General features: G+C 40.4%; 2 protein-coding genes across 3 annotated transcripts in view; one reads left to right on the top strand and one right to left on the bottom strand.

Annotated features, from left to right (window-relative positions):
- Window positions 1-2,403, bottom strand: part of LOC112218986 (ELKS/Rab6-interacting/CAST family member 1-like) — a 36,436-nt gene extending 34,033 nt beyond the window's left edge. For both annotated transcript variants that reach the window (XM_042301613.1, XM_042301614.1), the window contains exon 1: window positions 2,235-2,403. The gene's annotated coding sequence lies outside the window, so the exon portion shown is untranslated. The remainder of the gene's footprint in view (window positions 1-2,234) is intronic.
- Window positions 2,404-14,826: 12,423 nt separating this feature from the next.
- LOC112218663 (serine/threonine-protein kinase WNK1) overlaps window positions 14,827-24,451 on the top strand; it is a 70,792-nt gene continuing 61,167 nt past the window's right edge. Inside the window, exons 1-2 of the mRNA XM_042301169.1 lie at window positions 14,827-15,080; window positions 17,802-19,039. Of these exons, the coding sequence (XP_042157103.1) occupies window positions 18,263-19,039 (777 nt within the window). The 5' untranslated portion in view covers window positions 14,827-15,080; window positions 17,802-18,262. The remainder of the gene's footprint in view (window positions 15,081-17,801; window positions 19,040-24,451) is intronic.

The raw sequence follows: 24,451 nt of genomic DNA, 5'->3' as shown, positions 1-24,451 counted from the left end.
GTACATAACTGGACATTTCTGCCATCCATTGTGACAGTGTGGGGGGATAATCAACCCTCCAATTAATGGCAATGCATTTCTTAGCCGCTATAAATGCTTGGTTACATAGTTTCTTCTGATAACAGTCTCCAGTATCAACATTTCCAAGCAAACCAAAACCGAGAGAAGGGAGAATCTGAAGACCTGCTGAGACAAAAGAAAATACTCTTTGCCAGAATTCACCTAGCCTTCATAAGAGTATAACATACGCAAATATGACCCTTTCTGTGTTTTACACCTCCAGCAGAGGAATTTGATTTCTGAGTGCATGAGATTCAGTTTCACTGACATATAGTACATTATATGGATAGTCAAACTGCAGTAATTTATGTCTGAGATTATATGAACATGACTGGGCATTCAAACATATAAGTATCCATTCGGCATCATCAATAGTGTCTCCCAGGTCTTCCTCATATTTTTGTTTTACATGTTTTGTGTCATCGGGAAAAGCCTCGATCAACTTTAGAGGTTTGTCAGACTGCCTTAAAATAGTTTCAATCTTTGAAGCTCCTGGTTTGTCCAGTGTTTTCTGCACAGAGAGAATAAAGTGTAATCTCAGCACCGTCACACACTGGTCTTCTCTGGTTGCTTGACCCTGCTGAGACCCCTGTCACCATCTGATCCTTCTCAGATGAGGCATGTCAAAGAATTACCTTGATGTACATTTATACATTATATTATCCAAGAATAGAATCAATTGTTCAATAATTGAAATGACCATTCTTCCTAGGTCCCAAACTGAAGCCTACCCATCAACTCAAGATGTAACTTTGTATCCATTCATTGATTGCTATATTATACTGCAAAATTCATCTTTCCTGGCTATCTGGCTTTGCTTGGACATCTGTCACCATCTGTTCCTGCTAATAAATGATGAGCATAGTGTTATGTACTGACTGTTCACCATGACAGTGAAGCCTGTAGAGCTGTTTATACCGTGTCAGTGTGAAATGATGGGAATTAACTAAGGAACCTGACAGATAAATAACTTTACATTGCTATACTGACTAATAAAAACTCACAACGCACTATCAAAAAACAGAATATCAGGCTACAAAACATTTCCATACACACAACAGCTGTTAGACACTGCCACCTGACTGATAGCTAGAGGCTAGAGCTGAACTGGCTGTGGTAGCATTAGTTCATTCACTTCAGACAGAACTTCAGTCGAGAAGGGATGAAACACTAACCTTACACATCAGTTAAACTACTAGCTCAGCACTGGGAATAAATATTTTTTTCTGTTAAATCAAACAGCAGTTACCTTGCCAGCTACATCAGTCAAAGAGTAGCCAGTTTCTGCTTTACTTGCTTTGACATCTCAGAGAAAAAGCAATAGGGGCGCATGTGCGTTATGCTATGTATCACGTGATCTGGCTAATGTAGGGAGGAGCGCCCCTTTTCAGTTGTATCAAATGACAGCGTTGTGGCCCCAAAAATGCTACAGAATTTGCACAAAAAAACACTATATGCAGAATACATTTCACCACAACAATTTCGATTGCAGACTCCTCATAAACGTAAGCACAGTTAGTTGGCAGGCTAGTTACAGCTAGCAGCAAAAGCTAAGTTAATATGGTTGGGTTATCAAGCGTTACAATGTAACGTTTTTACCGCAATATCATTTTTTGTTTTAAAGTAGCATCTCTTTGGCAGCACTATAATGAGCAAGGAAGCGTGCTACATTTTCTTGTTCACTAGGTGAATCGCTACATTAACTGTGTTGGATACACCGACCTAAAGGGTTGGCCATTTAAACCTTGGGAATAAAAAAAATGGGTGCAGGATATGCAGCTGGTCCGAGGCGAGGGTAATAATACAATTGTCAACTTAGATGGCAAGACGTCTAAATAATTTAGAAATGGACAACATCTAAAATGTTTTCTTCGTTGGGAATACAGACAAGGGGCTCAGGAGCCACCGAAAATCTCCCTCTCATATGTATCCCTTTCTCCTCCTCCATTGCTTCAGGGTTGAACATTATTTAGGGAGTTTTCCTTCATTAAAAGTAAGTCGCTCTCCCGTAAAAAACTAACACAAATGCCGTAATCGACAAAAGCTCATAATATCCCGATGAATACTAATGAATAAATACCAGGAATCGGATATGGTCAAGCAGAACCCATTTTTTGTTGATTAGCAATGAACACAATGATTATGAAAATCACTTTTAGAGTGAACTAACGTACTTTGCTGTAGCTATGTCCGATGGGGTCAAGTCAGTTTGCTGTATCCTGCGTCAAATGGAAAACGGCTCCATATACGGACATTTTCCCTTATTTCTTCTGCATACCTCTATCCGATTTTACCCTATTTTTGCCAACACAACCAGCGGCTTTCTTCTTCAGCAGCGTCTCGTCAGCTACACTAAAAAAAACTATTTCCGGGTCACAGAATTTCGGGACATTTTCTAAATAAAAGTTTCCCATGTAATCGTACAAAAGTGTCAATAACCTGTATTTATTATTCATGATATATGAAAAATAATGTTCTAAACATTAACAATGATTCATATTTGTTCATGTTTAAGTGACATTTAAAAAAAAACATGTTCCAAGGTCAAATAAATGCCCCCACTGCAAGTAACTGTATATGAAATACATATTGGCTTATAGAGGAAAAACTATTCGAGGTGCAGCAGTAAACGTATTGTAGGGAATACTCAGTAGGATCTGTAGAATGTACATGGTGTCATTTCATGGGGCTCTGAATAACAAGGAGTGTTGCTGGCATTTTACTCTGCCTATTACATTGGCCACAATGCGCATCCCTGTATATGGAATAGATATTGGCTTATAGAGCGCGCCTTTACACATTTAAAATCAGCCCATGGCCAGCCACGTGTTCCAAATGCATCAGGTCATCATGTTAAAGTATAATAATCACTGCAAAACCTAAAATATCCATATGATTACAGGGTAAAGTGAATGGTGGCCTCATCTGCAGTACCAGGATTCCCCTCGAAGGTCAGCGTGACCTGTAGGTGGACATTCTCTGCTTCCCCAAGTCCTACAGAATTGTTGAATGTAGCTATGAAAATGTTTAATAGTAACAATATGGAGATGTATTTGCGGCGCTGCTGGAAAATAGACATAGAACCAGCCACGGCAAGAGATCTTGACTTCTGTGTCATACGAGCATGCAAAAGCAATTTAATGCGACAGGCTTGTGAACTCTGTAAAAAACTGACGTGGTAAAGATGATAGGTATAGAGTTAGCATGTTCACTGAATGTTGAAAACATTACATAGACTGACCAGGTGAATCCTTTCCATGACAGACTGACCAGGTGAACCCATGTGAAAGATATGATCCCTCATTGATGTCACTTGTTAAATCCACTTCAATCCATGTAGATGAAGGGAAGGAGACAGGTTAAAGAAGGATTTTTAAGTCTTGAAACAATTGAGACATTAATTGTATATCTGTGCCATTCTGAGGGTGAATGGGCAAGACAAAATATATAGTGCCTTTGAATGAGGTAGGTGCCAGGCGCACATGTTTGTGTCAACAACTGCAACACTTCTGGGTTTTTCACGTTCAACAGTTTCCTGTGTGTCCACCACCCAAAGGACATCCCGCCAGCTTGACCCAACTGTGGGAAGCATTGGAGTCAACATGGGCCAGCATCCCTGTGGTACGCTTTCGACACCTTGTAGAGTCCATGCCCTGACGAATTGAGGCGGTTCTGAAGGCAAAAGGGGGGTGGGGGATTGAACAAACATTCTAAAAGTGAACCATGCAGTTGAACACACTTTTTTTTTAAATCTCCCTGTAATACCAATTTGGTCTGACTTTTTGGCAGGAAATGTACAGACGTTTTCAGTATTATACAAGTCAAATCCAAGATAGAATAAGAAAAGTACAGCAATTAGTGAGGTAACGTTCAAAAACACAAGTGTGTTATTTCTTGTTGATACAGAACATAGAATTAACAAGTGTATTGTGAAATTGCACTCTGCATAAAGCTGGCCAGAGAGACATATGTGAGAAAATTTCATTTTGCAATACCAAAAGGTAATGCATACTGCCGCAACCCAAGGAAAGCTGGGAGAAAAGGAAAAAAGCACCAAGGCATCTCCGTAGCTCTTTTCATATTCCTCCAGCTATACAGTCTAAATCATTTGGTCTTAATAAAAAGACAGGGATGAACAATGATCATGTATTTATTGTGTTGTGAGCCACATTCGGTCAATAGATTGAAATCTCAGCAGGATTTCCTGAATGATATCAAAATAACAATATGTAGATTTGAAAACAGAGCTGCAAACTGTTGGTTCAACTCCTCCTTGCAGTCTTTGTTACATCCCAGGATAGTGAAAACTACCTTCAAGCATCTTGACCCAAAATCCATGACAGAATTTTCAGATATTAAAGATAACTTTGCTGCTCTCTTGTCTGCAGTTCAGAGGCCTGGATGCATCTTGAAGCACTGTGAGTTTGAGCAAGTTTTGATAGAGATGAACATGACCATTCCATCATTGGCATAATGTTTTTATATATCAATTACTCCCCTGGTTACAAGATTTGGGAATTAAAACAGTGATCAGTGCTATGCATACTCATAGCAGTGAAACTTGCAAAAACAGCATCTCACACAATGAGTATTACTTCGGCTCAATTTTTCAGGTTTGACTAAATACAGACACATCATCACTTGATATTCTAGCTAGGCAATTAATCACTAAATGGGGTGCACTCACAAAATGCAGTCAATGTGATGGTGTATTGATTAGACAGACTGTTTGTTCCACCACACCAGATATTCTTGTTATTTTTGTTTCCCGTGTAGCACCATCCAGTACAATGGAAATCCCAGTCGTTGGCAGCAAGAAACAGATGTACAGATTAAGCTCTGCAATATCTCACTCGGGCACAAAATCTATAAGGGCGTATTTCTGGTCAGAACTGGATTTTGACACTTAAGATACGGGCAGATGACTTACACATTTCTGTTGGCACAGATAGGGAAGGAGTAGCCATGAGTACAGAAGGGGTTATATATTTCTATGAAGTAGTTAATGAGCCTCGGATGCAAACAAATTGCAATGATGTACAGTACAACCAATTGATTAAGAATCAGAGATTTATGTCATTCCACAGTATGAATAATTTTCCAATCACTATGTGATTGGAAAATAAGGTGACCCATTTACATTTTTCTCGATACTAGATCAGCATTTTCTGAATGCCATAAGAGATTACTTATTGCTGACCAAAGGAAACCTTCTCCTCACTTCAAAAAGGCAATTTCCCAGTTTGAAGCATTGAATTCAGCGACATTTTCACAATCCATGGTTCAACTTCATTACAATCCAAGAACAACTTCATTACAGTGGTGTAAAGGACATAGTTGAACATTTTGTTCAGGAAATTCTACCTGCAAATGTCTTGGAAAATGGTCTGCTCTACACACACAGTCTAAACATTTCCAGTAAGTGTGATGCCCAGGCAGTGTATGGCCAGACTACCAAACAACTGATCGTAGAACCCAGGGACATTTCTGCAGAACGCGTAGGCCAATACCTTTTTGGTTTGAATCAACAGAGCAGAGCATGTAATATATCTAAGAATTCAAAAGGCACTCAACATTCAAGCTTTTATGTAAGCCATGCTCTACAGACTTTGCTTGTAAAAATAGACAGGGATAGGATCAAATTACCTAGAAGCTTAACTCCCCTTTGCATATTTAGCAAATATACATATACTATTTCTGGTCGTCACATTTTCAGACAAATACCAATTTGTGAAACTGTGTACATGTCATGACCAGTTTTGGCACGTAAACTGCACTGAGACATCAAAGTTGTCAGTTAGGTAGAGATTAGAATTACTCAACAAATTGCTGCACAAAGACACATTTTGTCTTGTTGCATATGACCGGATAAGTAGAAGTTCTCCACTTTGGTCTAAAAGAAGTCATTCACTTACTGTATGCACTGTCAAATGCAAGGAATGTGATTCCTCTCGATTGGTGGCGTTTTGAGAATGTAATAATACCTGTGAATTTAAAAGCACATTGGATAATGTGTTTGTGCACAAATTAGTATAACATTGAGTGTTAAAATAATGGACTAAAACTGTATGAGAAGGAACTGGAGGGCATTCTGCACTCACCACAGAAATATCTGGCGCTACAGTATTTGGCTTGACGTGGAAAGGTTGTGGACATTGTTCTGAAATATGAATTTTCTCATCATTGTGGGAATTTCAAAGCTCAGGTAGATGGAAGTGCTTGTGGTCCCTATATGTTTGTTCACTAAAGCGGTCCATTCACAACAACATGAGATGTATTTTGTATGAATTATCAGAAGGAAGATTATTGCATTAATGCTATGCAAGAATGTGTATATCAGATTCATTGAGTATAATGGTGAACGCCATGAAAGAATAGTGAACGCCAAGAAAGAATGCTTCCATGTACACTCAAAAGGAGATCAATCTGCAATGATTTACAGTGCCTTGCGAAAGTATTCGGCCCCCTTGAACTTTGCGACCTTTTGCCACATTTCAGGCTTCAAACATAAGGGGTAAAGTGACTATGTATAGATAATAAACAGTGAGTAGGAGCAGTGTAAAGACAAAAGGGGTGCGGGGGGGGTTAAAGATGGCAGGAAGCTTGGCCCCAGTGTGATGTACCCAGTGATGTATTATACACATAGCGTTTATTCGCAGACTTTTATTATGAAGGCAAAATCGTTAAACTGGAGGTCGAGGTCTTAAAGAAAGTTTCACCAATGTTGAATGTTATATTGTTTTTGTGCATCTCTGAGTGACGTTCTGTCGATTTTCTGGGTCATTTGATGTTTTCATGAGTTGTCTAGCACATTTTTCCTATTTGTCTGACTCTTTAGTCCAGGGTGCATTGCATCAAATATGTATATAATTTAACCGCGGTGCAGTTGTCAGATATATTACAAAAAGGAGATAGGAATCCAATGAATTAAGAACGTCAAACGCCCAAGCAGCAGACTGTCGACAAATCGCGTTCAGGTTGTCCTGCTGTGTCACGCGGTTGCTAAACTAATCGTCACGTAATCCCGTCGAAAGTACATAATATCACGATTCTAAAGCAACACAATACCACAGATAGCAAGTTAATTATCTCACATCTCGGAAAAGATTTGTAATGTTGTACTTTTTTGACGAAATTCGTGCTAATGTTGGGGTTTTGAGCTAGCATTCAATAGACTAACCATTCACTCATTGAGGGAGAGCGCTCCTTGTCCCAGAATTGCCCAGAATGCTCCGCGCAACCCAAAAACGTAAAATGCTAAACTTTTTCAATCTCCCTCGAAAGTATATCTGCCGTTGCGAATGTTAAACTGTAGTCTGATTTTGAGTCACATTAATCTGCAGGGCCCTGTTTCAGAAAGTAGGCATAACAAACTCTGAGTTTAAACCTGAACTCTGGGTTGACTAACTCTGAGCTGTCAAACTCAAGAGTTTTCAGTTTCAGAACAGGTGATAACAATTAGTTTAATCAACTCTGAGTTAAATTAATCGTGAGTAAAGCAGAGTATGACCACTGGTGGGGATAAAATGGCGGAGTGAGTGGTCGCATTAAACTGAGTTCCTGAACTTTAAATTGAATTCAAGCCCTAATTTGAGTTTGACGACGAACACAGTTAAAATGACGTTTTTTGCTGTAAAAAAAAGTGTTTGATGGTTTACCGAACATCACTTTGTTATACTGCATGCAAGTGTAACGGATGTGAAATAGCTAGCTAGTTAGCGGTGGTGCGAGCTAAATAGCGGTTCACTCGGTTACGTCACTTGCTCTGAGACCTTGAGGTAGTGGTTACCTTTGCTCTGCAAGGGCCGCGGCTTTTGTGGAGCGATGGGTAACGATGCTTCGTGGGTGACTGTTGTTGATGTGGGTCCCTGGTTCGCGCCCGGGTATGGGCGAGGGGACGGTCTAAAGTTATACACAAGTTCAGCCAAGACTAGCTAGCTAGTACCATTAGCTGAGTTGGAATCTAGCAAAAATGGAGCTGTCATAACCGAGGTAGATACTGCCAACCGTATGGAAGATTCTGACACTCCCCCAGAAGTAACGGTACCGAAGTCGGAGGAATTCGTCTTCGGTACAGGTGTCCAAATAACCCCTTCGAACCCCCCCTACCTGAAGAGACTACGAGAAAGTGACCCCGGGCAGACTCAACCACCCCAGCCTTTCACCATTGAGGCCATCCAGCGTTTAAACAATACATTTGACGAACAAGCTATTTAGCTGAATGGCTTTGATGAGAGGATTCATGAAAATACCCTCTCGATTGCAAACGTCTCCAGAACTACAGAGTTTAATGCATCAGGCATTAAGAATATTACCACTGATGTGAAACTGTTGAAAAATAAAGTTGATGCCCTGAAAAAAGAGAACGAGGAGCTGGACAGTGCTGGACAAGACCGATACAAGCGCCGATGGGGCTAGGATCTGAACGGGCTACCTGCAACTGATAGGAAGAATATCAGAGGGATTGTGATTGACATTTCCCCCTGCTACCCTGAACATTGCTGAAGATGTTGTACACCGTGTCGGAGATAAGAGAAAGGAGATGAACAGACAGGTCATCATGATGTTTTCGTTGGGGAACGTGATAGACGAGGTGTGGAGAGCTGCCAAACTTGCGCCGATCTGCAGGGAGAAAGGCTGCTTTGCAGAAGATTTGAGCAAGCGCGACAAGGATGCCTGTGCGAAGCTGTGGTACCAGTCGAGCGAGGCAAGACGCAGGGGAGAAAGGCTTCTGCAAGACGCAGAGGGGTTTGCTGTCATTGACGGCCGCAGGGTGGAGCTACGTGACTGACTGATTTATGCTTTATGAGTTGGCCTGCTTATACTGTAGTAGGGTAATGAAGCCATATACTGTTTCAACTGGTGAGTTTATTCATGCAATCGTTTATCTGAACGTCGCACATAGGTGATATTGCATAGGGCCATACTGTTCGTAGTGGCGAGTTTTTAATGTGAACATTAACCAACGTAAGCACACGGATTTTTGTTTCTCATTTGATGGCTTACTAAGTTAGTTTTTATTCATTGATTTAATATCGTTATTATTTAAATACATCTCCATTTTAAAAAAAGTGGCTTGATTAGCTTTCAGAGATTTATTTTAAGTTTTAGAGTTCAATTTAAGTAATAAACTATTAATATAACGTGTTATTACACGGTCTATCCATTTATTTTCCTTTTTATGGTGGTTACTGTTTGTCAAGTACATTTTTGAAGGGCTTATGCTACCTTTATATTATTCAGGGTCCCTGTTTATTCTAGACAACTCTTTATCTCGTATACTCTAATCCAACATTTATCTTTCCTTTTATCCGTGAACACCAGGGGTTTAACATAAATTAAAACGCAAGGAATTTTTAGTATTTGTAAAGATTCATTAAAGTCAAATTGTCTTTTCAAGAGACACATTCCTCAGATGCTGAAGTTGGACTTCACAATGGGGTGACCAGATCATTTTTAGCCATGGCTCATCTCATCCTGCTGGTGTGGCAATACTTTTCAGACGGTTTCCAGGTACGGTTTTAGAAAGCAGGTGTGATGAGGGTCACTGGATATCTATTGTTTTCGAATATAAAGGCTCATGTTACATATTGGTAAATGTTCATAACATACGGTCAAAAAAAATCAATCCAACATTTTAGTAAAGTCTTAATTGAGTTGAAAAACAAATATTCTACAGATAACATTGTTGGAGGTAATTATGATGTTGCTCCTGATGACTGGATGGGTAGGTATCCCACCAGGCATTCAGCCCATTGTTTTAATAACTTAATTCTACATTTCTGCTCTAACTTTCAACTTTGACATTTAGTATTCACAGAATCCAACTTTTTAAAGCAAATTTCTTGGTTCAACTCTACAAATAGGGACAGACAATTAAAATCTAGAATTGATTATTGGTTGGTATCTTCCAATCTTGTGAATCTTGTCAGTGAATGTAGTATTTCCTCAGCTCCTCTGACAGACCATGCTTCCATTGTTCTTTCCTTTTTGTTTTGATAATGATGAGATTTTCTAAAGCATACTGGAAATGTAACTCTTCTTTTAAATAATGAGTCATTTTGTTTACAGTCTAAAACTCTAATCAGAGAGACCTTTCTCGATTCTGCTCTTCTACTAACAAATGGGACATTATTAAATTCAGAATTCGATGTCCTGCCATCACTACTGGTAAAATGCTAGCTCAGAAAATATTCTCCAAGCAGATGGATATTATTGTTGATAGTAACAGGCTGAGCAATAAACTTGAGGTGGCAGGTAACAAGGTTAACCCACTGTTCCTAGACTGTCATTGAAAAGAAGAATTTGTTCTTAACTGACTTGCCTAGTTAAATAAAGGTCAAATTTAAATGAAGATGAAAAAGCAGAGCTTGCTAAATGCCGATGTGATCTGGACTACATATACAGTGATAAGGCACAGGGTGCCTTCGTCTGCCCAAAGGCCAAATGGATTGAAAAAGGTGGGGGGAAAAAACATTTATTTAATTTGGAGAAGAGTAGGCAGACTACGAATAGGTAATTTACATAAATGAATGTAATACTATCTGATCTTGAAGTGATTTAACTGAGGAAATATACGAGTCTGCTGTTAATGATAATGCAGAGGATTATCACAAGGTTGCTGTTGATGTACAGTGGGGAGAACAAGTATTTGATAACCTGCAAAATCGGCAGTGTTTCCTACTTACAAAGCATGTAGAGGTATGTAATTTTTAATCAAAGATACACTTCAACTGTGAGAGATGGAATCTAAAACAAAAATCCAGAAACTCACGTTGTATTATTTTTAAGTAATTAATTTGCATTTTATTGCATGACATAAGTATTTGATCACCTACCAACCAGTAAGAATTCCGGCTCTCACAGACCTGTTAGGTTTTCTTTAAGAAGCCCTCCTGTTCTCCACTCATTACCTGTATTAACTGCACCTGTTTGAACTCGTTACCTGTATAAAAGACACCTGTCCACACACTCAATCAAACAGACTCCAACCTCTCCACAATGGCCAAGACCAGAGAGCTGTGTAAGGACATCAGGGATAAAATTGTAGACCTGCACAAGGCTGGGATGGGCTACAGAACAATAGGCAAGCAGCTTGGTGAGAAGGCAACAACTGTTGGCGTAATTATTAGAAAATGGAAGAAGTTCAAGATGACGGTCAATCACCCTCGGTCTGGGGCTCCATGCAAGATCTCACCTCGTGGGGCATCAATGATCATGAGGAAGGTGAGGGATCAGCCCAGAACTACACGGCAGGACCTGGTCAATGACCTGAAGAGAGCTGGGACAACAGTCTCAAAGAAAACCATTAGTAACACACTACGCCGTCATGGATTAAAATCCCGCAGCGCACGCAAGGTCCCCCTGCTCAAACCAGCGCATGTCCAGACCCGTCTGAAGTTTGCCAATGACCATCTCCCATTCCTCCTCTGGATCATCCAGAAGGTCATGTGGTCTGATGAGACAAAAATAGAGCTTTTTGGTCTAAACTCCACTCGCCGTGTTTGGAGGAAGAAGGAGGAGTTACAACCCCAAGAATACCATCCCAAACGTGAAGCATGGAGGTGGAAACATCATTCTTTGGGGATGCTTTTCTGCAAAGGGGACAGGATGACTGCACCGTTTTGAGGGGAGGATGGATGGGGCCATGTATCGTGAGATCTTGGCCAACAATCTCCTTCCCTCAATAAGAGCATTGAAGATGGGTCATGGCTGAGTCTTCCAGCATGACAACAACCCGAAACACACAGCCAGGGCAACTAAGGAGTGGCTCCGTAAGAAGCATCTCAAGGTCCTGGAGTGGCCTAGCCAGTCTCCAGACCTGAACCCAATAGAAAATCTTTGGAGGGAGCTGGAAGTCTGTATTGCCCTGTATTGCCCCGTGTCAAGAACTACAGGAAACGTATGATCTCTGTAAATTGCAAACAAAGGTTTCTGTATCAAATATTAAGTTCTGCTTTTCTGATGTATCAAATTATTATGTTATGCAATATAATGCAAATTAATTACTTAAAAATCCTACAAAGTGATTCTGGATTTTTGTTTTAGATTCCTTCTCTCTCCGTTGAAGTGTAGCTATGATAAAAATTACAGACCTCTACATGCTTTGTAAGTAGGAAACACTGCCGATTTTTGCAGGTTATCAAATACTTATTGGGGTCATATTTGTCTCCACTTTTGTGGATTGGAGTCGCTCAGTCCTTGGTTCCAAATATTGGAGAAGACGCCAGAGCTGAGGATGATGTTTAAGTATACCCAATTGAAATTTGTGGTCTGTATATTTTATAATTTAATTTAGGATACCATCAACCCCACAAGCCTTTTTGGGTGGAAGGTTTGTATTTTGTCCTGTAGTTCATTCAATGTAGTTGGAGAATCCAGTAGGTTCTGGTAGTCTTTAATAGCTGATTTCTAAAATGTCTAATTGATCATGTATATGTTTTTGCTGTTTGTTCTTTGTTATAGAGCCAACACGATTGGAGAAGTGGTTTATCCATACATCTCCGTTTTGGATAGATGTTTGTTTAGTGTGTTCCAATTTTCCCAGAAGTTGTTAGCCTCTATGCCATCTTCAATTACATTGAGCTGATTTCTGACGTGTTCCTTTTTCCATTGTGTATTTCTGTATTGTTTTAGTGATTCACCACAGTGAAGGCTCAGGTTTTCTGGGTCTCTATGCTTTTGGTTGGACAGGTTTCTCAATTTCTTTCTTAGGTTTTTGCATTCATCAAATCATTGTTTTTCATTTTCTTAGGTTGTCTGCTTGAAATGTTTAGATTTGATAAGGAAGCTAAAAGGTCAGATATACTGTTTAGGCTTTCTACTGCCAAGTTTACATCTACTGCCAAGTTTTGTTAAGGAAGTTGTCTTAAAGGGATTGCATTTGTTGTAGCCTAATTGTTTTTTGGTAGGTTTCTACACTACGTTTGGTTGTTTTGTCTTGCGGGGCATATTTGGGAGGGAATGCTGTCACCTCCAGGTAGGTGTTTGCCCCCCTGTGTGCTGAGTGTCAGGTTCTTGTCCAGTTCTGGTGTTTAGCTCACCACAGACTACATGTCCCTGGGCCTTGAAATGATTGAACTCCCCCTCTAGGATGGAGAAGCTGTCATCGTTAAAGTATGGGGGTTCTATTAGGGGGATATAGGTGGCACACATGAGGAATTGTTTCTCTGTTCATTTTTAAACAAGGAAGAAGATTAGTAGGCGGCGGGTACGTTGCAATAAACGTTCGTGAACTATTAACATATTTACAAAATAATAAATATGGGTGGAGTCAGCCTAGTACATCAGGATGCACAACTGCAACTACTTATTTATTTTTCATATTTCTCATGTTGCCTTTATACACTGACGTGATAATGTTGTAGTAATGTTTTGTACATAGTTATTTACCTGTCCCCACCTCTATTTTTTAGACACGTCAGCTCCCATCAACAATGCTGCCTAAGGAAGACTCTAGTCGTCAAAACATGTTGCAGTTGTGAGGCCTTGATTTACTAGGCCGACTGCTCCCATATATGTATTATTTTGTAAATATACAGTGCCTTAAAGTATTCACACCCCTCAATTTTTTCCCACGCTGTTGTGTTACAGCCTGAATTTAAAATGTATTAAATTGAGGTTTTTGGTCACTCGCCTACAAACAATACCCCATAATGTCAAAGTGGAATTATGTTTCCCCCCCCCCAAAATTCAGATGAATTAAAAGCGAAAAGCTTGAATCTCTTTAGTCAATAAGTATTCAACCACTTTGTTATGGCAAGTCTAAAAAAGTTGAGGAGTAAAAATGTGCTTTACAAGTCACACATGTTGCATGGACTCCCTCTGTGTGCAATAATAGTGTTTAACATAACATTTTTATGACTACCTCATCTCTGTACACCACACATACAATTACAGTGCATTCGGAAAGTTTTCAGATCCCTTGACTTTTTCCACATTCTGTTACGTTTACAGCCTTATTCTAAAATGGATTAAATTAATTTGTTCCCTCAATCTACACAAATTACCCCATAATGACAAAGCAAAAACAGGTTTTTAGACATTTTTGCAAATGTATTAAAAATAAAAAAACAAGGTGGCAGGATAGCCTAGCTTAGAGCGTTGGACTAGTAACCGAAAGGTTGCAAGTTCGAATCCCCGAGTTGACAAGGTACAAATCTGTCGTTCTGCCCCTGAACAGGCAGTTAAGCCACTGTTCCTAGGCTGTCATTGAAAATAAGAATTTGTTCTTAACTGACTTAATTTAACTGTGTTAGGGGAAGAAGCTTTTTCAATCTCACTCACACATACAATCTGTATTCTTTGTCAAATCAACAGAGGGCAGTGTTTACCTCTGGCCTGGCTTTCTAACCTGTATTATGATAACGGTGAGGCCTCAAGCCCCCTATCCCTTGAACTGAAGTCGATTTAACGATCCCTGTTCAATTGCAACAAACATGCATGGTATGTTTTGTCATTACTCTTCTTCTACATGATCTCGAAGGAGTCATGATGCTATAGTTAATGGGAAATTATGCTTTCTAAAACTCGGCCTACATTTCATTTTTGAGTGCTCTTGTTTACATTTTCAGCACTTTTGCACAGCGCCATACAGATAGAAATAGAATCGTATTCTATGATGGATCCTAAGGACAACACCAAAGATGTTCTATTTGTGACAACACTGAGGTGAGTGTTCTTGTGAGGTCGCCATATTCAGTTACGTTTGCGGTGGGGTCTATTGACCACCCACAACGTAGCAGTAGCTATCTTGCCGCTAGTAGCCGAATGAATTTGGGGGAGTGCCTGGTTTGAAGCTAGCAAACTGCCGTCGTTAGTGGGAAGGAGGCGGTTCTAGTCCCCCGCTAGCACGAGAGAAAGACCCGCCTCATCTGTAGAATGAACGCTGCCAGTCTGGGAACGTTCCGACAGTAATTATTATACCTCAGTAATTCCAGCCGGCTCCTTTGCTTTGGTAAACGTGTTAGAGTTCTCACAGCTTGAAGACTACTTATGGATGGAAACTTGACCACACGACGGTAAATGACACTACAAATCAACGTATTGATACGAGTTGTAGCCTACTATGGCGGGGAGTGAATCGCAGTTATGGCAACGCAGAACTTTCATTCGATGTTCTATGCGGAGATAACGTTAACAAAGAACCCTCGCTCCAGCTAGCCAAAGCTAACGTTTATCAGACAGATTTAAAACGGTCAAGGGGAAAATGTAATGTTCGTTTTTGTCTTTATGTGTTATTGTTTCGATTTCTCGATTATGTATTTTGACAAACGACGTTATTCAATTGCTCTTTTACTAGTTACGCTGGGGTAGTTAGCTAGCTGCTAACTAGCCGCCATCAAGCAGGAGAGTGTAGCTATCACTAACGTTAGCTAGATAGCTACCAAGCTGCTGGCTTGCCGCCATCATCAGGCATAAGAGTGTAGCTTTCACTAACGTTAGCTAGATCGCTAGCTAAATGCGCAATCCAACATGGAACGATGATGCCTGTGAGCAAGTTAACGCTAACGTTTGTCCAGACAAATATATTCTAAAGTTTTAAATATATTAATTACGTTAGTGTGAAATGTTTACTGTGTTCAATGTCAACTAGTTTACATTGATTGATGACATAACTAGCTAACGGTATATACCAGCAATGGCTAGTTAACGTCAGCTCCATGTTCTATAATATTGTTTCTCGTAGCTAAGGCCGTTGTGGTAAGCTAAAAGCCTTGTTATCTAGTCAGTCGCCAGTCAAGTGTCGGCTATGGCTGTGCTCAAATGTAACACGTGATTTTCTCTGCAAAAACTCCGAAATTAATCCAAACAGAGACGATGAATATGACCGGTCTCATCTCTAGCCCAGTTAGCTACCATTCGTTTTCCTTTCGACCGCTCTGCAAGCGTTATATTGTCAAAATACGTTAGTTACTCTCCACGCGTGGAGTTTATTTGTGTAACGGTAACTATTGTAATTTACTGCTGTCACGCACGGTAGATACTTCCGAAAAATGTCTGAATAAACATTTGTCTGCGCCAAATCCACATATTCATTAATATAGGTGACGTTTTACAGTAATCTTAACTACTTAATCTGTTTACATGACATATTGCATTCCGTGTAGCATGTGTGAAGCAACCGGTTGATAGGGCATTAATACTGTTGTAGGTGATAAAATCAATGATCTTTCGGGATACTGTACTGCTGCGGTAATTAGTCACTAATTATTCAGATTATTAGTGATTTTATTGGAAGTACTGAAGAGGTAGAAGCACGTGCACACTTGGTAAAAAAATATACATATTCTTTCCTGACAATAACATTTTTAAAAATCTGCTTATGTTTTAAGACTATTTTGGAAGTACACACCGGGCGTGTAAACAGTAAATGACTATAGTTGCTCATTGAAACTTCATACTTGGTGACAAAGGAACGTATTTTGACTCAACACTTGCGCAGCTGTCTAATAAGAAAATTAATGGTAGCTAACTGGGCTAGAGAGGAGACTCATCATATTAATCATCTCCTCTTTGCCCAGATACTGATTCAGACTACACCTAGCTAGCAGATTGTAATGGGCTAATGTGTTTCTCCGTTAGCAGTTACAGGGTAGGTAATGTTTGGCCGAACACAGCAAATTTTCAACCAACCTTAACTTGGCGTTGGGAAGACGGCCAAAGTCTAGTTGCAGAGGGTTTGTTTAAGCAATAAAGCACGAGGCTCTGTGGTATATGGCCAATATACCAAGGCTAAGGGATGTTCTTAGGCACAACGCAACGCGTCCTGGTTACAGTCCTGAGCCGTGGTATGTTGGCCATATACCACAAACCCCGATGTGCATTATTGCTATTATAAACTGGTTACCAACGTAATTAGAGCAGTAAAAATACATGTTTTGTCATACCTGTTGTACCACGGCTGTCAGGGCTCGAGCCACCCAGTTTATAATTGAATTTAGAAGATGCTCTGTTATAACTTCATTTATTTGATTTAATCTGTCTTTTCTATTTGAAATCTTCTTTCATTTATCGAGACAGGTGAGTGTGATCATGATATGCAGCACTTTGGGATGGACACCCACTTGTCCCAATCAGTGAGAGATTTAAAATAGACAAGAAGGCAGCATGCACATTGTTGGATTACTTAATAGTGTGAAAAATAGAAACAGTTTAACAACAGAGCATTTTCTAAATTCAAAGGAACCCCCTGCAACTAGACATGGACGTTTAGAAGACTGTCTGTCTTCCAAATCGGGAATTGAGGAAGTATCGACAAGTTATGGTCGGTTGTAGACACTGTTTGCCGTAGCACACAGAATTTATCAGCCAGCTGGATGGAATAAATGGGCAATATTTTTAATAGCTTGACTGCACCACAAGCTAGTGAAGCTATTGTAGTATTATGTGTATGTTCTCTGTGTTATGATATTTAGTTTTTTAGTAGTACACTTGTTTTGCTGTGTATTGTAAAGCATGAGATAACTGTCTGCACTTGACCACCATGACAGGGACACATCTTGTTTATATATAAATACTGAAAATTCACTCTAGTTTGTACTGCTTCTTATAAAACCATTTTAATCAGACACTCTTCTCCAACCTCTCTTTGCAGTCAGTGATGGAATTTTATGTGTTAAGTCAGGAATTCCAGATTTGTTGACCACCCCCCCCACTCACAGTTAAACCAGTTTGCCCCTTTCCCCCTAAATTTCATTGCTATACTGATCCCATCTGTCCCTGTTTCTTTCCCCCTGCAGTGACACTGGATCTCTGCTGGGAGTGTGTGGCCTGTCGTTGCCTGCACAGTGAGGCTTGGTGCCTGGAGCTGAGTCTAGCTCTTTCCCCCTCCCTTCTGGTGGCTCCTTATGCTGGATTGCAGCTGTACCCTGTGTCTTGCAGGATGGATGGTGTGGATCTAAAGGGTCCCGTGTGTTGGCAGCGCTCCCTGTTCTGTGACAGTTTTCTCTTCTTTTCTATTTACAAAAGAACACCCCCCATCCTCCACCCAGACTCTGAGCCCTGTATACCTACTAACTGTATTTAAGCAGCAGTCACACAGGTTGGAATAGGTGAGGGAGGTTTGCAAAACAAGCTCCTGTTTTAATTGGTCAGTCTGACCACATAGATTTCCATTTCTTTCCAAAGCCTTTATGGAGGAAGTTTGAGTTTTCTTTTCTCTGTTGAATCATATCCGCTCACTATCGTTGGGGGTTGTGGGATGTCGGAAAAGCCCAACAACAAGATGGTTAAGTTCCTGACTCCCCTTCCCAAGAGTGGTAACGGAAACAACGGGTCTGGCTCGGACTCGCTTGTTGGTGAACGGATGGCAGCGGAGGTGAGGCGGCGCCACCACACCATGGAGCGCGACCGTTGCGCTGCAGAACATCGAACATTCTTCCGTCGCAGCGTCATCAGCGACTCCAACGCCACAGCCCTTGACCTCCCCTTACCGAGTAAAATCCCTGTCCTTGCACCTCTGGTACCCCGCGTGCGAGATGTCGCGCCCCGGCACTCTGGTGCACTGCCCACCCCAAGACCTGCACCCCGTGTGACTGTGAGGGAGGAGTTGGCTGAGTGTGAAGGTGGATTGAAGGTGGATGTGGTGTCTGTAGAGCACAAGGCTGCTGTACTACAAGATATCTGTGATGGGGAAGCAGTGGTGGCTCAGCAAGCAAACAGTCTAGCTGCCCAACCTCTGAGCCAAACAGAACCTGAACCTGAGAGTGAGGTGAAGGAGAGTGGAGAGAGTGAAGAAGGAGAGGGGAGGGAAGCAGATAAGGAAGAGAAGGAGAAAGCCCGGGTAGAGGCTGAACTGAGAGAGGCGGAGAAGAAGGTGCAAGATGACATTGAGGAAGCCGAGACGAAAGCGGTGGGAACGTCGCCGGATGGGCGTTTCCTCAAGTTTGACATTGAGATTGGACGTGGTTCCTTCAAGACGGTCTACAAGGGCCTGGACACAGAGACCACAGTGGAGGTGGCATGGTGCGAGCTGCAGGTAAGACTGGGCTACATCTCAATACTATCTATGTAGCTTAAACTTGCATCCTCATTTCCCTCCATGAATACTGATATGAAAGCGCACCACTGATAAGCCCAGTGATCACAAAATTGGCTCTTTACAGGTTACCGGTTGATCCCTAATCAGACCCATACAAAACCTGTTGAGTCACTCATAACCTACCAAATCTGTGAGAAGAATATACTAGTCTCATCTCAACCTGGTTTCAGAGCATTTTGTATTATTCTGTACGTAAATCATTCGTATGATAATGTATCTTGAGTTTCGTATGGTATGTATTAATTTGTGGATGTTCCTCATCCATTTCATGTGATATGTTACAAATTGCAATTTGTGCAATATGTTCCAAATTTGAAAAAAGTACAGTATGTTATGAATTCCAATTTGTGACTGTTGGTTAGGTGGCTACCGCTGGCTAATGTTAGCTTGGAGTTAAGTTTAGGGGTAGGGTTAACTAAAATGGTTAGGGGAAGGGTTGGCTAACATGCTAAGTAGTTGCAAGGTAGCTAAACAGTAGTAACTAGTTGCTCCCAGGTGGCGCAGCGGTGTAAGGCACAGCATCTTAGTGCAAGAGGCATCAGAACAGTCCCTGGTTCAAATCCAGGCTGTATCACATCTGTCCGTGATTGGGACAATCACAATTGGCCCAGTGTTTTGGCCGGGGTAGACCGTCATTGTAAAATAAGACTTTGTTCTTAATAACTGACTTGCATACTTAAATAAAGATTAAATTAAGTATTAAGGTTGTCCTTGATGAGATTTGAATACGTGACCTTTGGGTTGCTAAACGTTTGCATTATATGCCCACCCATCCATGCCGACCAACCACCCTACTTATGTTTTTGCCTTAAGTAACCATCTGCCTTATGTAGCCATAACAAACATTTGACTTTCCCGATTTTCATTTTCTATGTCATGTCTAGTCTATGAGACCAGGCTGCTCATATTGCCAAGTCAGGCTAGAGCCAAAAGTCTGCCTTTCTTTTCTGCTGCAGTGACTACAGGCCTTTATGCTGTCTTTGAGTCACATTCGCTGCATTTGGACATTGTAACTGTCACCGGTTAAACACCTAAGGGTCTGTCAATCAGTCATAGTTATCCCTTCAGTTGTGGTGTTGCAAATCCATTTGAAGCCATTGGTTCAAAGTAGGGATGCACAATATATTGATGAACATATTGGACTTGGCCGATATTAGCTAAAAATGCCAACATCGGTATAATATTAGCTAAAAATGCCAACATCGGTATCGGCCCGATGTCAAAGCTGACGTGCATACCTATATAACATAGCTACGTGACGTATTGAAGCCATGTCAAATTTGGCGTGACGTATTGAAGCCATGTTAAATTTGGCGCTACGCGTGCAACACAGCATTCCTAACCAAGCCCACAAGGTCTGCTGTGTGGATCGAGCAGTCATTTGAGAGAGTCCGACATCTCAAAGGTGAAATCCATTAACGGCAAGATAATGGAATTCATTGCGCTTGACAATCAACCGTTCTCTCTCGTGGATGATGCTGGCTTTTGCGACTGGTTGAGCATCTGTACACATTACAAAGTGTGCAATTTTTCAATGTTGCTCTACCGGAGTTACACAGTAATTGTGTCAAGTGTCACTGCTATTAGCGTCACGACATACTATGGAATGACGTTTGCGTCTTTGCGTGTCAAAGATGCACGTTAAATAATACTATTTGACAATGACACGTAAAATAATAAGCTTTTCATTTGACACGTCAAATAACAGTTCTATTATAGAATGTTGTGTGTTCTGAATTTGCACGTGCAAGCCAACTGCCACCACTACTATCAGTAACACTGTCAAAGCTGTACAAAAAAGTCTGCAAACACCAGCCATTTGTTCGAACTTTTAGCTTGGTACCTAGCTAGCATCAATAAAACCAGCCTGAAAACAATGACCAGCAGAAACTGCAGTCATTTTCATTATTCTTAGCAATGATTTAGGAATCCTTGTAAATATTAGCTAGATAGCCACTTGTTGTTTGCCTATTGAAATTGAACTTCAATTAATGAAAATAAATATCAAGCCAGCTACATAACCCTGTTGCCCAAAGCTAACGTTATAAGCAGCCAGCTAGCTTCATCTGGCTAGTGAGGCTCGACCTGTCCGGGTTATGTGTTGTGAAGCTAGCCACAAGAAGGATTAGGCACAGTAGTGGAATTTGAGGTTTGCCTTCAAAATAAAAGTACCTCTTTGAAAGTGATGCAGAAGGTTACAACTGGTGGAATCATACCATATTAGAGTTCACGCAAATATTAGTGTTGTAGCTCTTATCGCGGGACTGTTACTGGAATCACCTCCCCTGTCAGCCTATTGTGTTTTTTCCCCCACCTTTTATTTGACCAGGTAGACTAGTTGAGAACAAGTTCTCATTTTCAACTGCAACCTGGCCAAGATAAAGCAATGCAGTGCGACACAAACAACAACACAGAGTTACACATGGAATAAACAAACGCAGAGTCAATAACGCAATAGAAAAAGTCTATATACAGTGTGTACAAATGGTGTAAGGAGGTAAGGCAATAAATAGGCCATAGTAGCGAAGTAATGACAATTTAGCAAATTAACACTGGAGTGATAGATGTGCAGATGATGATGATGATGAGTAAGTAGAAATACTGGTGTGCAAAAAGTAAATAAAAACAATGTGGGGATGAGGTTGGTAGATTGGATGGGCTATTTACAGATGGGCTTTGTACAGCTGCAGCGAACGGTAAGCTGCTCAGATATCTGATGTTTAAAGTTAGTGATGGCGATATAAGTCTCCAACTTCAGCAATTTAATTATTATATTTTTTTTTCCTTTTTCCCCTCAATTCGTTCCAGTCATTGGCAGCAGTATTGACATTCATATTGCACTGTACAGCTTTACTTAAGGGTTGGGGATCAATGAAATGGGGTATCGGTCTACTCAATACCCAAGCTATTTTCCCCCAACGTCATCCACAGAGTTATCAGACTCCAAAACATCCACGCAGTAATGTTTTTCCTCCGGAATAGTGTTCAATACACACAAGTTGGCAATAAATATGGTTAAATGTATAGTTGTTTCAGGGTCCCGCAATAAGAGCTATGACGCTAATGTTCTCTGGGTGTCACTGAGTAGACTGATACCTATGGGTTGTGGATCAATGACATGGGGTAAGGCTGTACAGTGAAATAACTATGCCCCCAATGCAATTATAAAGTATATAACATCCAGTGTGATTTCAACAGATATGTCAAATGAACAAATTATTGTCTTTTGATTTGATATAACATTCCAACCTCGTTTAGCATGATCTATTCAATTATGGCATAATTCTACAATTTGTATTCATTTGCATCACTGTCAATGACATGGACAGAATTAAGGCATTCTTTTATTTTGATGGCTAACTGCAAAGGCCACTATTGTGGCTAATCCTTATTGTGGCTAGCTTCACATAGATGGGTCTGACCACCATTAATCAAATATGAACTGTATTATAAATTAGGGTTATTTTAGATGACACCTAGCTATATACAGTGGGGCAAAAAAGTATTTAGTCAGCCACCAATTGTGCAAGTTCTCCCACTTAAAAAGATGAGAGGCCTGTAATTTTCATCATAGGTACACTTCAACTATGACAGACAAAATGAGAAAGAAAAAAATCCAGAAAATCACATTGTAGGATTTTTAATGAATTTATTTGCAAATTATGGTGGAAAATAAGTATTTTTTGACTAAATACTTTTTTGCCCCTGCAGCACAATTTTGCTGCACAACTCCTGCAGCAAAGCACCCCCAAAACATGATGCTGCCACCCCCGTGCTTCACGGTTGGGATGGTTTTCTTCAGCTTGCAAGCCTCCCCCTTTTTCCTCCAAACATAATAATGGTCATTATGGCCTAACAGTTCTATTTTTGTTTCATCAGACCAGAGTACATTTCTCCAAAATGTAAGATATTTGTCCCTATGTGCAGTTGCAGACCGAAGTCTGGCTTTTTTATGGCAGTTTTGGAGCAGTGGCTTCTTCCTTGCTGAGCGGCCTTTCAGGTTATGTCAGTATAGGACTTGTTTTACTGTGCATATAGATACTTTTGTACCTGTTTCCTCCAGCATCTTCACAAGGTCCTTTGCTGTTGTTCTGGGATTGATTTGCACTTTTCTCACCAAACTATGTTCATCTCTAGGAGACAGAATGTGTCTCCTTCCTGAGTGGTATGATGGCTGCTTGGTCCAATGGTGTTTATACTTTTGTACTATTGTTTGTACAGATGAATGTGATACCTTCAGGTGTTTGGAAATTGCTCCCAAGAATGAACCAGACTTGTGGAGGTCTACAATTTTTTTTCTGAGGTCTTGGCTGATTTCTTTTGATTTTCCCATGATGTCAAGCAAAGAGGCACTCTGTTTGAAGGTTGGCCTTGAAATACATCCACAGGTACACCTCCAATTGATCAAATGATGTCAATTAGCCTATCAGAAGCTTCTAAAGCCATGCCATCATTTTCTGGAATTTTCCAAGCTGTTTAGAGGCACAGTCAACATAGTGTCTGCAAACAATAGTTGGAATGCACAAAGTAGATGTCTTATCCGACTTGCCAAAACAATAGTTTAACTTCTTATGGTATAGGGGACGCTTGCGTCCCACTTGGGAAAAAAACAGGGAAAATGCAGCGTGGCAAATTCAAATAATTATATAAAATCAAACATTCATTAAATCACACATGTAAGATACTCAATTAAAGCTACACTCGTTGTGAATCCAGCCAACATGTCAGATTTTAAAAATCTTTTCGGCGAAAGCATAAGAAGCTATTATCTGATGATGGCACAATGTCAACAAAGAGGGTAGCATATTTCAACCCTGCAGGCGCTACACAAAACGCTGAAATAAAATATAAAACATTTATTACCCTTGACGAGCTTCTTTTGTTGGCACTCCAATTTGTCCCATAAACCTCACAATTGGTCCTTTTTGTTCGATTAATTTCGTCCATATATATCCAAATGTCCATTTATTTGACGCGTTTGATCCAGAAAAAAACAGCTGCCAAAAAACGCAACGTCACTACAAAACATTTCAAAAGTTGCCTATAAACTTTGACAAAATATTTCAAACTACTTTTGTAATACAACTTTAGCTATTTTTAAACGTTAATAATCAATCAAATTGTAGACGGGGCAATCTGTGTTCAATACAAGTAAACAAACCATGCTCCTTTTTACGTCTTGCGCGACTCTCAATAGTGTAACGGTGTTCCAGGATGTGCTTCTTCTTCGTTGCACAAATGAATAACCTCAACCAAACTCCAGACGGGTGACATCCAGTGGAAGTGGTTGGACATGTTCCTATGAAAAAGGTCATTGAAAACAGGTTCCTATGAAATATCCCTTGGCAA

The sequence above is a fragment of the Oncorhynchus tshawytscha genome, linkage group LG19 (assembly GCF_018296145.1).
Source record: "Oncorhynchus tshawytscha isolate Ot180627B linkage group LG19, Otsh_v2.0, whole genome shotgun sequence".
Classification (NCBI taxonomy): Eukaryota; Metazoa; Chordata; class Actinopteri; order Salmoniformes; family Salmonidae; genus Oncorhynchus; species Oncorhynchus tshawytscha.
Note: the sequence above shows the minus strand (reverse complement) of the source record. Positions and strands in the feature narration are given on the sequence as shown.